The sequence below is a fragment of the Dasypus novemcinctus genome, chromosome 14, assembly GCF_030445035.2.
Source record: "Dasypus novemcinctus isolate mDasNov1 chromosome 14, mDasNov1.1.hap2, whole genome shotgun sequence".
NCBI classification, from domain to species: Eukaryota; Metazoa; Chordata; class Mammalia; order Cingulata; family Dasypodidae; genus Dasypus; species Dasypus novemcinctus.
Window position 1 is genome coordinate 109,584,158 of NC_080686.1, and position 16,170 is coordinate 109,600,327.

At 50.6% G+C, this 16,170-nt stretch overlaps 2 protein-coding genes across 2 annotated transcripts in view; both read left to right on the forward strand.

The window, feature by feature from the left end:
• LOC139436178 (zinc finger protein 7-like) overlaps positions 1–16,170 on the forward strand; it is a 61,706-nt gene that overhangs the window by 43,738 nt on the left and 1,798 nt on the right.
• On the forward strand, positions 1,650–16,033 carry LOC101426065 (zinc finger protein 565). Its single transcript, XM_071208109.1, has 6 exons — positions 1,650–1,738; positions 3,801–4,023; positions 4,231–4,357; positions 12,549–12,668; positions 14,207–14,349; positions 15,944–16,033. The coding sequence occupies exons 2-5, from the start codon at positions 3,823–3,825 to the stop codon at positions 14,257–14,259; spliced, it is 501 nt and encodes a 166-aa protein (XP_071064210.1). The 5' UTR covers positions 1,650–1,738; positions 3,801–3,822; the 3' UTR covers positions 14,260–14,349; positions 15,944–16,033.

Here is a 16,170-nt window from a genome sequence, read left to right on the forward strand (position 1 = left end):
TGCCCAACGCACAGCCTGGGCAGGCTCCCTGGCCCCCCTGCTTCCAAGCCTCCCCCACCACGGGGTGAAGACTTTTCCTCCTGGAGGGTGGGCTTCCACTCCTGGCAGGGGCCTCCCACCTCGGGACTAGGCGTTCTATGGCCTGAGGCCGACCTGTGACCACACAAGGCCTCAGTTGGTAGGGGGGGCCAAAGGGAGTGGCAGATGTTCCCCCTAGAGCCACCTGAGGCTCCACGATGCCTCGGCTTGTGGGAGGCTGGGGCAGGGGCAACGGCAGGCCAGGTGTGTCAGTCATCCACCCTTCCCCACTGGGTGCTTGGAGCACCTTCTGTGCAGCTGCACACTGCTCCAGCTGTCAAACGCGTGTATGGTGGGTGGGCTGGGGTCCCAGGATAACAGGGCAGTGATGACGGAGAAGAGGCTCCAATGACCAGAAATTCAGGGGTGGGCGGGGAAGTTGAGGCAACCCCTCCCACTGTGCTCTCCACACCCCTCCAGCTCTGCTCTGCGGGAACCGCCTACCTGGAAAACACCTGCTTTGTAGATGCCTCCACTGCCCTGGCCTGGGACTTGGTCGTTCCACTCTGGGTGCATTCCCTACCGAGGCAGGGCTGTCTCCACAGTCAACCCTGGGTACCTGGCCCCAACAGGTGGTTTTTTATTTTTATTTTTTTATTTTAAGGAAGCTTTAGATTACATAAATGTTACATCAAAAAGTTAGGGGAGGGAAGCAGATGTAACTCAACTGATAGAGTGTCCGCCTACCACATGGGAGGTCCAGGGTTCAAACCCAGGGCCTTCTGGCTGGTATGATGAGCCAGCCCACGTGCAGTGCTGATGTGCGCAAGGAGTGCCGTGCCATGCACGCGTGTCCCCCACGTAGTGGAGCCCCACACGCAAGGAGTGTGCCCCTGCAAGGAGCCCTGCACAAAAAAAGTGCAGCCTGCCCAGGAGTGGTGCCGCACACACAGAGAGTTGATGCAGCAAGATGATGCAACAAAAAGAGATACAGATTCCTGGTGCTGCTGAGAATGCAGGTGGACACAAGAATATACAGCGAACGGACACAGAGAGCAGACAATGGTGGGGGGGTAAGGGGAGGGAAAAAAAAAGTTAGGGGATTCCCATATACCCCACCCCACCAGGTGTTTTTGTTTTTTCTTTAAAGCAATAACATTTCTTTCTTTCTTTGATGCTACTGCGAATTCAATTGTGTGTAGAAATACAGCTGATATTCCCCCTCCCACCAGATGGCTCCTTCGTCTGCATGCTCCCTACTGTGCTTGTGTCACTCTCCTTGTCAGCTCCTCTGCTTCAGGAGGCACCAGGACCCAAACCGGACCTCCCGTGTGGGAGGTGGGTGCCCAACTGCTTGAGCCACGTCAGCTCTCCCCCAACAGGTGTTTTCTGGTTCCGAGACGCTGACGAGTTGTGCCTGCACCGGGTCCAGTGTTGCGTACCAGAGCCTGCCTCCCGCCAGCGGGACTGGATCCTGTTCAGCCTCGACCGGACTCAGCCCTGCAGAGCGACTCAGGATCCCGGCCCCGCCCCCGGCCCCGCCCCGGCCCCGCCCCGGCCCCGCCCATCCTGGTGCCCCGGTGGCGGGCCTGGGTACCACAGAGACGGCCACGCCTTCCCGGCCCAGAGCGGCCGGAAGCCCGCAGGGCGGGGGCGGGCGCTCGAGGCTCGTTTCCGCCCTCGTCGTGCGCTCGGGAGCCGCGGGCGGTCCTCCGCGAGGGTGAGTGGGCGGCGGGCGCGGTGTCCAGTCCCGGCGGTTCGCTTGCTTCCCGCCCTCCCGCCAAGCGACCGCGGTCCTCGCCGCCCCCGCGCGCCCTGGGTCTCTGCTCCCTGCCCCAGGCTCCCCGCGCGCCGCCTCCCCCGGGCTGGGCCGGCCTGGAGGGACCTTGAGCGCCTGCGGGGAGGTGGGCCCCGCGGGGCGGGAGTCGTGTGGCCGAGGCCTGCAGCCCCGTGCAGGGGCCTGAGGGCCCGGGGCCTGAGCAGGGCGAGCACCAGCTGCGGCTTTCTCTTCAGCTCTAGGTCTGCTCAGGAGGATCCCAGCGTCTCCTTCCTGCGTAATCCCCCCCGTGTAGGGCCCTCTTTCTTCCTCACTTATTGCTTCTTGAAGGCTTAGGACCGTTGGGGTGCGCACGGGGCGGGGCCTTGGGTGGAGTGGGCGGTTTCTACTCGCGTCTCCAGCCTCAGATGGGGACCCTCTTTACTGGTCACTACTGCCCGGGTCAGCCTCGCTGTGCCGGTGCCACTTTCTGAGCCATCAGCTCCCCTAGGAAGCCCTCTTCTTACTCTTCATTCCTTACTCCTAGGGTGTTCCCAGGGAAAGGGGCTGGGTCGTCGGCTCAGTTGAGGTGGGTGATCCACATCAGATCACAGGCCTGGGACGGGTGCAAGCTCGGTACCTCTTTCAAAAAGGATCTGATGAGTAGGGGAGGGGCCCAGACCCTTGGTGGGCACTGTGCGGAAGGCTGGGTTTATGTTCTGTCCAAGGGAGGTGGGGGGAGTTCCTGGGCTCTCCTGGATCTCTGGCTTGCCTCGGACTTAAACTTTCTTGATGTCTGGAGTCCCGCACCCACCCTTTCCCCTCCAACCTGCAGTCACTCCCTCGTCCCCTGCTGCTTGTGTCCCATCCACACTGGCTCCGTTTGACCTGGTCCTTTGCAGTGCTCTTTCCACTACCTCGAGCATCCTCCCCACCTCTTCCACCTTGGCCTAGTTAGCGCCTGCACAGCCTACAGGGAGGTGACTTACCACATTAAGTCACTTTCCTGCTATAAATGCTTTTCCTAGTCCCCTGTACTTAAGCACTTCATGGTTGCAATTTTGCATTTTTTTGTGTCGTTATTTAACCCTTTGTTTCACTAGACTGTGTTCTGTGAAGGCAGGTTTCTTGTCCTTTTTTTTTTTTTTTAAAGATTTATTTATTTATTTAATTTCCCCCCCTCCCCTGGTTGTCCGCTCTTGGTGTCTATTTGCTGCGTCTTGTTTCTTTGTCCGCTTCTGTTGTCGTCAGCGGCACGGGAAGTGTGGGCGGCGCCATTCTTGGGCAGGCTGCTCTCTCTTTTCACGCTGGGCGGCTCTCCTCGTGGGCGCACTCCTTGCGGTTGGGCTCCCCTACGCGGGGGACACCCTTGCGTGGCACGCGCTCCTTGCACGCATCAGCACTGCGCATGGGCCAGCTCCACACGGGTCAAGGAGGCCCGGGGTTTGAACCGCGGACCTCCCATATGGTAGACGGATGCCCTAACCACTGGGCCAAAGTCCGTTTCCGAGTCTTGTTTCATTGTCCGCTTCTGTTGTCGTCAGCGGCACGGGAAGTGTGGGCGGCGCCATTCTTGGGCAGGCTGCTCTTTCTTTTCACGCTGGGCGGCTTTCCTCACAGGTGCACTCCTTGTGGGGGACACCCTTGCGTGGCACGGCACTCCTTGCGTGCATCAGCGCTGCGCATGGCCAGCTCCACACGGGTCAAGGAGGCCCGGGGTTTGAACCGCGGACCTCCCATATGGTAGACGGACGCCCTAACCACTGGGCCAAAGTCCATTTCCCTCTTGTCCTTTTGTTCACACCTTTGGCCCCATTGCTTGGTTGAGTGCCTGGCACGTGGAAACCACTCATTACATATTTGTGGAGTGGCACACACATATAGGAAAATGAATGAGAACGTGTCCCTGCCAAAGAATATTTGGAGTTAGGGGTAAAGGAGTAGAGAGCACAGTACTTGTTGATTGTCCTGGAAGTTGGGGGTCTCCACCACCCTGACCTCTGTTTTCTTTCATAATTGCCAACAGGGGTACTGGCCAGGACGCGTGGATGCCCACCCATCATCATGGTAGGAAGCCCAACGGGGTTCTGCCCTTGCTCGTTCCACAAGGGCCTCCACCTTCATCCTACTCTGAGCATCCACCCTACCCACTGGACCCTAGGCCCAAGCCTTGCCAGGGCCTTGCCCACACTCAGGCAGGCCCCTTTTGCTCCTATCCCCAGGAAAGTGATGCCCCTGTCTGGACCCAGGTGAGGCTTTTGGGGGTGGTGGTGCCATGGACATGTGAGCTGTGTCCCTCCCCTACTCCCAGGCTGCCCTGCCCAGGATTTTGGCACCAAAGGGGCTGTGGTGACCCCTTGCTCACCCTGTAGTACACCTGCCTGAGACAGGCTGTGCAGCAGCACCAGAATGGACTGGCAACAGGTCTCTGTGGGGTGCTGGTGTGTGTTTTTCAGGAGGCGGTGACGTTCGGGGACGTGGCCGTGCACTTCTCGCGGGAGGAGTGGCAGTGTCTGGACCCCAGCCAGAGAGCCCTCTACAGGGAGGTGATGCTGGAGAACCACAGCAGCGTGGCCGGCCTAGGTGAGGCTGCGCCTCGGTCCCCTTCCATGTCACCCGCCACACCCAGCCTGGTCAGGCTTGGGCCAGGGACTGGGCGTGCCTGGCCATCATGTCTTAAATAGGGCCGTGGGTCCCTGACTCCTCACGTTCCATGTGGCCAGCCTGTAGAGTGGGAGCTGTGGGTCCAGAGCTGGCCCGGGAGGGGTCACCTTGGGCAAGCCAGGCCCCGTCTTTGCACAAGTGATGTGATTTAGCTCCCATGGGGTGAGCAGAATTCGAGGCACCAATAAAGCCTTCTTTTGGCTAGGCTGGTTAATTAGCTTGAAGACAAATAAAGAGAAATATTGGACTCATGGAATCTGAGGAAATGGTTGTAGATCCAAATCAAGAGGCAGCAGAGATGTCCTTGGGATGCCTGCACAGATGCACAGGCACTGTCAGATGCACCTTTGCCACTCCCGTCCTGCTGTCTTTCTCTCCTGATTCCCTCTGGTGTGCTTAACGTCCATCTTCGTGTTGGTTGTGCTCTGGAAGATGTGCTCATTTTTTAGAATACTCCAGTAGTTGTCAAGGAGCATTAGTCTCACCTGCTCTGCACTTCTCCCACCTCTGCCCATTTATTTGGCTCCCTGGCCCCAAGGTCATTCTGAGCCCCCTGAGAGCTTCTGGGTTGGAGGGTCAGGGTGGGGTTTCTGGGTTCCAGGGTAGGGCAGGGAGGTGCTTCTCGGGAAGCTGTTCTGAGCACCCCTCCTTCTGGGAGGAAGGGTCCTGCAGTCCCGCTCCATACTGGCCAGATTGGCACAGTCCAGTTTGCTAATGCTTTGCCACTCAAATAGCGTAAAGTGAGAGCCTACTGTGGTTGAGTTTGGATTTCTCTGATTGTTAGTGAACTTGAGCGTCTTTCCACACTCGCTGGCCTGCTAGGTTTCTTCCCACAACTGTTTGTTCAGAGCCTTTGCCCATTTCCCACTGGGTATGCTGTTTTTCTCTTGATTTGCTGGTGTTTCTTGTATTCCTTGCTTTAGATTTCATTAAATCTAATATGTATCTTGGTCAAACTCATCAATTTGTGGATCATTAAGAAAGATAAAATGCTGGCAGTTATACTACACCAAAATTTTTTTCTTATCACATAAAATTTTTTATTTTATGCTTTTTAAAGATCTTATTTAGACTCATTTATGTGTCACTCAAATAGAGAGGAAAAGACACATGAAATAAAGTGCTTGGTGTATTCCTGGCATTTCTTCCTGCTCTCCATGGAGTTATACTTTGGCCCAGAGTGGCATGTGTCTGCTCTGCAGGCCTTCGTGAGCATGGGCCCCCTTTCCTGGGAGTGTTGTTGGGCTTTTCTTTCATTCAGTGAAGTTTGGTTCTCAGGCTTTCTTGCCCAGCATGAAATTCCATTCCTCCCATGTGTATCTCAAAACAGCAAAACGGCATCATCCGTTTGTGCCTGCCCTGCTTTCTCAGGCCCTGCAAACATGCTCTTACTGATCTGCCAGGGACTGGAATTGCAGTCCTTCCTCCAGCAGGAAACAGTTTATTTCTCTTATTTCAAAGGTACGCTTTTCTGCTCTCCTTCCATGGCCTTCTGCTTCAGTGCTAAGTTCCAGGATATTATTTTTGGAGATATTGTAAGGAGTGAATAAATTTACTCTGTTGTACCAATAATGAGCTTGACTCAGCCAAAGCTGTGATTTCAGCAGCTGTGACTGAATTCACCTGTGCAGGCAAGGAAGGCAGATGTGAGAGCATCTACTCCAAGGTGCATCCCAGATTTAGAGAAGTAAAAATGTTACTTAAAAGTTTATCTTAGGGGGAGCAGATGTTGCAGGATGTTCTTTCAGCCTCTTAGAGCTTAGTGGTTGAGTACTTGCTTCCAAAATATGAGGTCCTAGGTTCAATCCCTGGTGCCTCCTAAAAAAAAGTTCATCTTAAAACAAGGTTTTAAAATGTTTGATATTTAATGTTTAATGTTTGGTGACCTTGCTTGCTGGAGCTGGCAAGGTCACCAAATATGCCTAGAAAGCTCAAAAGGCTAGATGAATATGATCCATAACGCCACCCCGGTCTTTTTTTTTTTTTTTATAGCAAATATTTTATTTTCTTTTTTTAAAAGATACATAGATCACACTAAATGATACATTAAAAAATATAAGAGGTTCCCATATACCCCACTCCCCACCCACCCCTACTCCTCCCACATCAGCAACCTCTTTTATCAGTATGGCACATTCATTGCATTTGGTGAATACATTTTGGAGCCCTGCTACACCACATGGATTATAGTTTACCTTGTAATTACACTCTCCCCCAGTCCATCAGTGGGTTATGGCAGGATATATAATGTCCTGCATCTGTCCCTGCAATATAATTCAGGAAACTCCAAGTCCCAAAAATGCCTCTGTATCATGCCTCTTCTTCCCTCTCCCTGCCCTCAGCAACTCCCGTGGCCACTGTCTCCACGTCACTGATAACAATTTCTTCCATTGCTAGAGTCACAGTATTTCTATAGTAGAATACCAGTAAATCCACTCTAATCCATATTTTATTCCTCCATCCTTTGGACCCTGGGATGGTGATGTCCACTGTGCCTCTAAATCGAGAGGGGGCTTAGCTCCTATATGGCTGGTGGATGGGATTCTCCTGCTTGCAGTTGTAGACGCTCTTGGTTCCCTGGTGTGGTGGTTGACCATCCTCACCAACCTGTTTGCTGACCTGGGTAAGTCCAACGAACTGGAGAGTAGGTGTTGCAACTCTGCTGAGGCTCAGGGCCCAGCAGGCACATGACCAATCCAGAGATTCAAGTGTCCTGAGTATATGCCAACCCCAGCACCAACCACAGGTTCAGTAAAAGTGACAGAAGAGGCATGTGTAGAGAGGTCACATCTGAGTCCAACTCCATTACACTCAGGAGCACAAATTCCAAAATAGGGCCCACTGTCAAGGTACTGAACTCCAGAGCCATCTGTCATGACTGTAGAACCTGTGTGTCTCCGTAGCCCTCAGGAGCACCAGTGCCTGGGATTACATCTACTTTGGCTGTCTCTGGGATCCTGCTGAGATGTGCGTAAACGTGGCCCCTCTGATGACCTCCCGACTCATTTTGAAGTCTCTTAGCCATATAAACTCATTTGTCTTTACCATTTCCCCCTTTATTCAAGGTGCTTTTCTAGTTGCATCACCAGCTGGTGATTGGTGATAATCCCTTGGCGCTAGGGAGGCTCATTCCCAGGAGTCATGTCCCACGCTGGGGGGGGAGGTAATGCATTTACGTGCTGAGTTTGGCTTGGAGAGTGGCCACATTTGAGCATCATGGAGGCTCTTAGGAGGTAACTCTTAGGCACCCTGCAGCTCTAGGCCTAGTTGAAATTTCAAGCATACAGGCTTGTAAGCATAGTCCTCAGTATCAAGGGCCCATCATTGGACCATCCTTCTTCACTGGTCTTTGCCCTTGCACTTGGGAGATTGTTGCTGTTCCCTTAGGAATGCGACAGCACTCCCTCAGTTGTATGTAACTCTCCCTACTATGACAATAGCCAACGAATATCCAAACATCTATATGTATATATTTTTTTAAGATTTATTTTTTATTTGTTTATCTCCCCTCTCTCCCCCCCCACCCCAGTTGTCTGTTCTCGGTGTCCATTTGCTGCATGTTCTTTTGTCTGCTTCTGTTGTCAGCGGCATGGGAATCTGTTTCTGTTTTTGTTGCGTCATCTTGCTGTGTCAGCTCTCCGTACGTGCGGCGCCATTCTTGGGCAGGCTGAATTTTATTTTGCGCTGGGCGGCTCTCCTTACGGGGCGCACTCCTTACGCGTGGGGCTCCCCTGCGTGGCACGGCACTCCTTGCGCGCATCAGCACTGCGCATGGGCCACCTCCACACGGGTCAAGGAGGCCCGGGGTTTGAACCGCGCACCTCCCATGTGGTAGACAGATGCCCTAACCACTGGGCCAAGTCCGCTTCCCCCCAACATATTTATATACTCTATATACATGCTCTGGAGCCACCCCAGTCCTAATCAGTGGTGTAAGAATGGCTACTGGCCTCTTTCTGATTTGGACAGGCTCAAACTTACCTGTTCTCAGGATTATTCTTTAGCCTGCTGAATTTACTCATCAATTGCTGAAATTGGTGCCCAACCGTCTCTTCCTCCCCTGTTTTGGGGAAGTGGAGCTTTTAATTCCAGCCGTGGAGCAGCTCCCGAGGCGGCTTATGCCTCCAGTGGGGGATGGGCACCGGCTTCCGTGGCTTGGAGTGCTCTACTTACGAGTCTTCCCTGCAGATGGGCATCTCCTCCTTCCATTCCTTCAAGGACGTTGCAGGATGCTCTTTCGGCCTCCTGGAGCCCCCAAAAGGTGCTTCAGCTAGCTCCAGAGAGCTCTGGGTGTTTACTAACTGCCCTGTAGCAGGAGCTGACTCAAGGAGCTCCTTGCTCCGCTGTCCTTTCGCTGGTTGTTCCAAAAATCATTATTTTTCAAAAGAAAACAATAAAAAATCTCAGAATTTTGAGACCTATTAAAACAAATGTGATCATACCATGTAGATTTTATGCATTGTAAATATCTTCTCCCATTCTTTTGTGGTGGTTAACTTCTTTATTTTTTTTAAACATTTAAAAAATTTTTTTTCTCTTCTTTACCGCCCCCCATTGTCTGCTTTCTGTGTCCGCTTGCATTCCTGTCAGGGGCACCAGGAATCTGTGTCTATTTTGTTGTGTCATCTTGCTGCCTCAGCTCTCCGTGTGTGTGGCACCACTCCTGCACAGGCTGTGCTTTTTTGGGACAGGGTGGCTCTCCACGCAGGGCGCACTCCTTGTGCGTGGGGCTCCCCTATGCGGGGGACACCCCTGTGTGGCGCGGCACTCCTTGGGCGCAGCAGCACTGCACATGGGCCAGCTCACCACATGGGCCAGGAGGCCCTGGATTTGAACCCTGGACTTCCCATGTGGTAGGCAGATGCTCTATCAGTTGAGCCAGATCCACTTCCCTTGATGTCAGGTTTTAGTGGAATTATTTTATATTTGTATGATCATTGTGCCTTTGAGGTTTTATTTAAAAGTTTTTCCTCACTCCAAGTCATCAAGATGGCTACATTTTCTCCTGTGAACTTTATAGTGCATCTTTCACACTTAGGCTGGAATCCACATTTGTGTGGGAGTTAGAAAGAATTCTGTTTTATTTGCACCTCCACTCTGAGTCATTTCCCTATCACCATCTACTAAACAGTCCATCCTTTTCCCACTGAGTGGAGGTATTTCTGAGCTCTCCTTTTGTTCCTGAATCTCTCTTGTGGGTCAGTCCCTACTTCTTTTATTTTTTTCTTTGGTGTTGTAGTATATCTCAATACCTGGTAGGGCAGGTCCCCTCTCTCTTCTTTTTAAAGGTTTACTTACCTGTTCATGGGTAATAGCATAAATCTTTAACATAAATTTTAGAATATGTTTGAGTTCCTCAAAAATCCCACTGGAATTTTTGTTGGAAGTGCTTTGAATTTGTAGATGGTATGAAGAGAACAAATATCTTTCCTATATTAAATTTACATATCCAAGAGTATAGAATGTGTGTCTCTATTTATTCCACTTATCATCTACAACCTTTACTAACATTTTGAAACTTTTTTCCAATTTTCGCAGTTAAGTTAATGCCTGGATGCTTTAGTTTTTGTTACTTTTAATCTTTTTTTAAAAAATTATGATAGTTTTAGCTGGTTAATGCTTGTATACAGAAATGTTATTGGTTTTTGAGAGTTGATCTTGTATTTAGCAACTTTGTTGGTTTAAATTGTCAGTGATTCTGTTGTCTTCTAAAGGAGGGTGATGATCTCTGCAATTAAGGGTTTTATATCTTCTCTTCCAATCCTTACCCCTCCTACTTGTTTATCTTTAGCATTGACCAGGAGCTCCAATCTGTGTTAAACAGTACCAGTATCACAGGCATGTTTGTTTTGTTCTTGATTGTAAAGGGAATGCTTCCAAAATTAAATTTTTTCTTCTATTCCTACTTGGCAAAGGAGTTTTGTTTTGTTTTTGCTCAAAATAAGTATTGAATATCAAATTAAATTCCTTTTCTGCATCAGTTGATATAATTGTGATTTTTCTGCTTTAGTCTATTACTTTGGTGAAAATGACTATTTTATTCCTGGAATAAACTCTACTCAAACCATGATGTACATCCACCCCACCCTCCCCAGCTGTCTTCATCCACAGGGACCTCTCCTGCACTGCCCGCTGGCCACTTACTTCCGTGCTTAGGGCACAATTAGTCCTCCAGTTGACCTTACACTAATCTGAGTTAAGTAGGATTCTGAGGGCCAGCCTCAGATTCCACCCCCTCCCTCCGGCCTTCCACACCTCTCCTGCCCTCATTATACACCATATCCCGGAAAGATTGTTCCAAATTCTTTACTTCAGTCCCCAGAGTTCCTCTTCTTGCTCCAGCTGCTCTAAGCCCCACACGCAGTATTTCTGGGAGTTCCCCAAGGTCTTACCCATGTCCCAGATCAGCTCTACCCTGTGGCATTGGCCTGCCATGCCCTGGAGAGGCCCTGCCACCACTGCCGCTGCCCCGCCGACCGTGCCACGAGAGCACCGTCGCCCACGCCAAGACCTCCATTTCCAGGGTGTGGACGAGAACGTTTTCCCAACTCAGGGCCATCTTTTCTCCCCTGGGATGGACCTGAAGCAGCTCAGTTTGTGCTCAAGGCTTTAGTGGCCCTTCCAGCGCTTCCTTTCCTCCCCCAGCCTTGGATCCTAACGTATACAGCGTTTTAGACTCAGGTAGCTAATATTGTAATTTGGATTTTTGCATCCCTGTTCATAAGTAAAATGGACCTATACATTTCTTTTGTAATTGTCCACTTATAGTTTTAGAACTTAGATATTATACCTCCTCATAAAATGAGCTGGATATCTTTTGCAATTTTTTTTTAACTTCTAGAATTTATATAGATGGAATTAATTGAACCTTAAAATTTTTGGTAGCATTCACATGTAAAACCATCTGGGCCTTAGCTTTTCGGGTGAGAAAAGTCTTGGACTAGTATTTAAATATCTTTAATGTTTTAAGGTTATTCAAACTTTTTTGTTTCCTCTTATGCTGTTTATGTCATTTTTAGGTTTTCTAGAAAATGACCCATTTCATTTAGAATTTCAAAAACTTTAGGATGTATTTGTTATAATACTCTTGCTTTTAACCTCCATTATGTATATAGTTGTTTCCTTTATTGGTTATTTTTTGGCGTGTTCTCACTATGTAGACCTCAGTTGGTTTTGCCATGAGACTATCATGTTACTAAATTTATGTTTAACTGCATTTTGGCTGGGTCACATAGTCTGTGATATTTTTCCTTTGGGACATTCCAAGACTCCTTTGAGACCTAATGTGAGAACAGTTTTCTGTAAGCATTGCACATGTGCTCAGAGATCCACACTTACCAGCATATACACGGTCTTTTCAAGCACATCTGGTAATTTAAGCTTATTCATTGCAGCTCTTGGGGATTTTTCCACCTGCCTCTTTAAACTGCTACAACAGGAAACCTAAGGGAAGTTTCCAGCTGGAGGCTTTGGTCAACCCCACTTCCCAAGTTCAATGCTCATTGACCCAGATGGGCTGGGAGCTCATTCCTGTACCTGCCGGCAGTGAAAGGGGCAGTGGGGGCTGGTGATGGGAGGACATGCTGCTCAACGGGTCTCCACCCCGGGGGCTAGCGGTGTCAAGACTGTTGGGTGCCAGGTGGAAGCCCAAGGCTCTGGGAGGAGGACTGCACCAGGCATGAGATGGGGAGGTGACCAGAGGGGACTGGACTTTAGCACCTTATGATTTGAAACATGCTTTGCTGGTTTATTTTTGTGGAGGGTTTTGTTGTCTTTAACCATCCCTTCCTCCTAGAGTGCTCCTGCTTCTGTCCTGAGGTGGCAGCCCTGTCTGCTGAGTGAAGCTGGCGGTGGGCCTGCCCTTTTCCTCTTGCCCCCGAGTAGTCCAGCCTGTCCTCTGTGGACTCTTGGTGACAGAGCCCTCAGAGTAGTGGCCCTGCCGTGGACAGGGAATGGGCCGGGAGCGCAGTTGGCCCTTACTGTCCAGTCTTGGGCTGGACCAATTTGGACAGAAAGGGAGCACTTGTGTGCCCCCATCCCTTTCCGCTCCTCCAGTGGCCCTGCCCGGGCCCTCCTGCCCACCACGCCAACACGCTGTCTCCTTCGCCAGCCCCCGCAGCGGGAGTCCTGGCCTTCAAGCCTGAGCTGATCTCCCGGCTGGAGCGGGGTCAGGAGCCGTGGGTCCTGGATCTGCAGGGAGCAGAGGGCATGCCAAGGACCTCGCAGACAGGTGAGACATCCCTGTGCGGACCCCCGGGCAGGAGAGGGTGAAGAGGAGTTCAGAGAAACTGGATGTGAGACAGGCAGGGCCGGGCAAGGTGGTGCTCCCGGGCGTGCCTTCCGGGAAGCAGGGACCAGACTCCTTGGAGGGAACAGGCCAGTTACAGGGCTCCAGACTGATCTAGAGAAAAGCAAGGACACAAAACACCTGTGTCTTGGCAAAGATGGAGTTCATCTTAAAAATCATACCATTTTAAACTTGACTCTTTGCAGCCTTTCCTTGCAACCATCACCCTCAGACAATTCCCCCTACCCCCTCCCATCCAGCAGCTGCTTCCACAACTTCTCTGGGCCCTGGGTGACCCCATCTGCAGAACAGGCTCCAGGGGCATTTCGGCTCCACGGAAGTGGCCTGCATTTGGCCCGTCAGAGGTGCAGTTGCATCCAGCCTTGTCTGGTGTTCTGTTTGAAGGCCTTTTCTGCAGACACACCTTGCTCATTTTCATCTGTGAGATGATGGCCAAGGAGATGGGTCTGTACCCATCTTGGCAGCAGCCAGGAGCGCCCCTCTCCACTGGCCGCCTTGTCCACATGTCCCACTTGTCCCATGTCCCTGGCCTGCAGAGACGTCGTAGTCCTGTTGTGTCATCTGCAGGCATAATAGGACAACCTGGATGTGAAGAGTGAGGACTGTGCTCCTTCCTTACACACAGCCCCATGTGGCTTGGCAGGGCCCAGAGGCTCTGCTCACTCTGCTGTAGCCTCTTGGCTCAGACACCCCATTTGCAGTGTAGGTGCCATAGTTAGCCAGTGAAGGCCGGGTGTGCTGTGGAGAGGAGAGTGCCGGGAGCCCACCTCCTGCAGGAACTCTGACCACAGCCTCACCTGCGCTGGCCCTTCTGGCCTGGTCTCTGCCACCTTCTCAATATCTTCCTGTTCATACGTATTTCTTATCTTTTCAGGAAAGGAGGTAAAGCTGTAAGGGACCCAATCCCCCTTAAATATTTTCAAGGTTGAAGGGAGATTTTAAAGAGTGCATCGTTGGAGAAATGCCAGTTACAGTTGGCAGAATTAGATGTGCATTGGGTTTATATGCATTGAGTGGTCCCTGGTGATCAAGCAACATAAGTTTTTCTGTAGGGCAAACAGAGCTGCTCGACCAGTGCAAGAATGTGGCATCTTAGATCCTAATGTATGCTAATATAAACCAGAATGTATGGAGAAAAAACCTAAATGCCCAGATATGCCATTTATGCACAGCTAGTATAGGAAATGGAACCCAGTGCAGTGGCCGTGGAGGTAGATTAGTTACCTTATGTTAGCCCAGGATGGGGAGGATGGGCTGGGTCTGTGGTGGTGCCCTCACTGCACTCTTGCCACACACAAAACCCCCAGTGGTGGTTCCTAGCACACCTGGTAGAGCCCTGTCCCATTGGTAGTTTCCTCAATCTTCCTTTGCTTTGTGGCAAGGTCAGGTGCCCCCTCTCTGAAGGAAAAACCACTTCTGGAATGAGATTTTTGTTTTTTTTAATATGTGCTTCTTCTCAGAGGTTATCCAAGGCTTGCTGGAGAAAGGATTTTGTGCTCCAGGGGAGAAATGAGAACTTTGGGCTTAAATCACAAGGCCACTCAGGGGCTACCATGTGAGGGAAACTGGCCAGAACCAGGCCTCAGTAGTGGGGCTGTCCCTGGTGAGTAGAGACAGAAGGAAATGGGTTATGCTGCTTGCAGGACTGTTGGGGAGCGGAAGGGTGTGAGGTGTGTGTGAGATGGGGCCAGGTAACTCCAAGAGCTGTGGAGAGCTGGTCAGTTGTAAGAGTCTGGCAGCAAGGAAGCCGGTTTCAAACTGGTTTAGTGTCAAGGGACCAGGTGGTGGCAATGGTGAGGAATTGTGGGGAAGGAGAGCAGCTCTGGCTTCAGCACACTTCTTAGGAGGTGACAATTTAAAATCCCAGTCCAAGCATATGGTTACAGGCGACAGGGTGAGGGGGACACTGCAGAGTACTCCAGTGGGTTTGTGGCTTCCTAGTAACTTCGGTCAGCAGTGCTTTAGGCTGTAAGCGCCTGACTGCACAGAGGTAACAGGAGGTCTGAGCTGTCCTAAGTTTGGGGCTAGACAGACCTGGGCTCTGACTGATGCCCTGTTTCGCTGTGTGGCCATGGACCAACTGCTGAACCTCTTTGAGCAAGTCTGTGGAATGTAGAGACTACTGCTGACTTCATTGGGATGCTGTGAACACTAAGTGAGACAGACCCAGGAACTGTTCCTTGTACATAAAACATACTCAGTAAATGTAAGTTCCTTCTTTATGAAGAGACATTCCAGGATGGAAAGGTAGATTGCAAGTCACTGAGACTCAGCAGTTGAAGTCTGGGAGTAAGCCGTGTTCTATGGTAGCAGAAACTGAGAACTTGAAGCTCTTGTAACTAGGTCCCTGGATTTCACTGTAGGAATAGAGTTGAACTGGTGTTTAGCAGAGATTGTCTCTGACATTGCAGAGTAGGAAAGAAACTGACATTTATTTGGAGAGTCTAGAAGGAAAGTGAATGGCAGGACTATGGGGGGCAGGTGGAGGTAGGTAGATCTTTCAAGAAACTTGCAGGCCAAAGGAAAGAGAAATCATTGTGGTTTAATGGAGTGTGGCCACTTGGAAGCTGAGGGGCAGGCTAGTGAGAGGTGATCAGGTATAAGTTGGGAGGGAATAGCTCTTCCAGGCAACTAGAGAGGAAGCAAAGGGTTCAGGTCTGGGGTCCTGCTCAGTGAACCCCACTGGAGTGAATAGCTGTTATCATGTGCCTTTTGGACTTAACCCTTATACGCCCTCTGCAGCTGTTCATCCTCCATCTTTTTCATTACTTACTCAGGCCCTCTTTAACTTCCTCACTCTCCCCCTCCATCTGACATCACTCTCTTCCTTTGGATGCTGGGACCGCTGACCACCTTAGCCCAATCCTTCCTCTTGGTGGATCTCCCACCTTTCCCAGGCCAACTTGGGCTGATCTCACTTTGTCTTCATCGCGGAGTTCTCGCCTTTACCACTTTCTGCATAGTACATGGTGAGCATTTAATCACTGATGAGTAAAGCAAAATTTAGAGAACTATCCAAGCTGTTGATTTCTTGTTGTGTTTCCACTTGGATGCAGCATAGTGCTTGATGCGATCCTGGGAGGGGAACTCGCGTCCCTCAGTGGTGATCCACCCCTCCCCACCCCTACTCCAGCAGTTTTTTTTTTCCTTTCTTTAAGCACAGAATAAGGAATATTTCTATTTTCTGTTTATTTCAGATTCTTTGATTAGGACTATTAATGAACAAGCTTGTGAGGATATGGATATTCTAAAATCAGAATCACGTGGCATGATGCTCAAAGTGCCCCCACAGGATTTTCCTCAAAGTACTGACTTTGGAGACACTGGCGATTCCAAAGTCTGGTCAGACAGTAATTGGAACAGTTCTGGGCCAAAAGTGAAGAATTCTCTTTTCCAGAAAGCTTGTTTAAATAAAGGGGCTGTG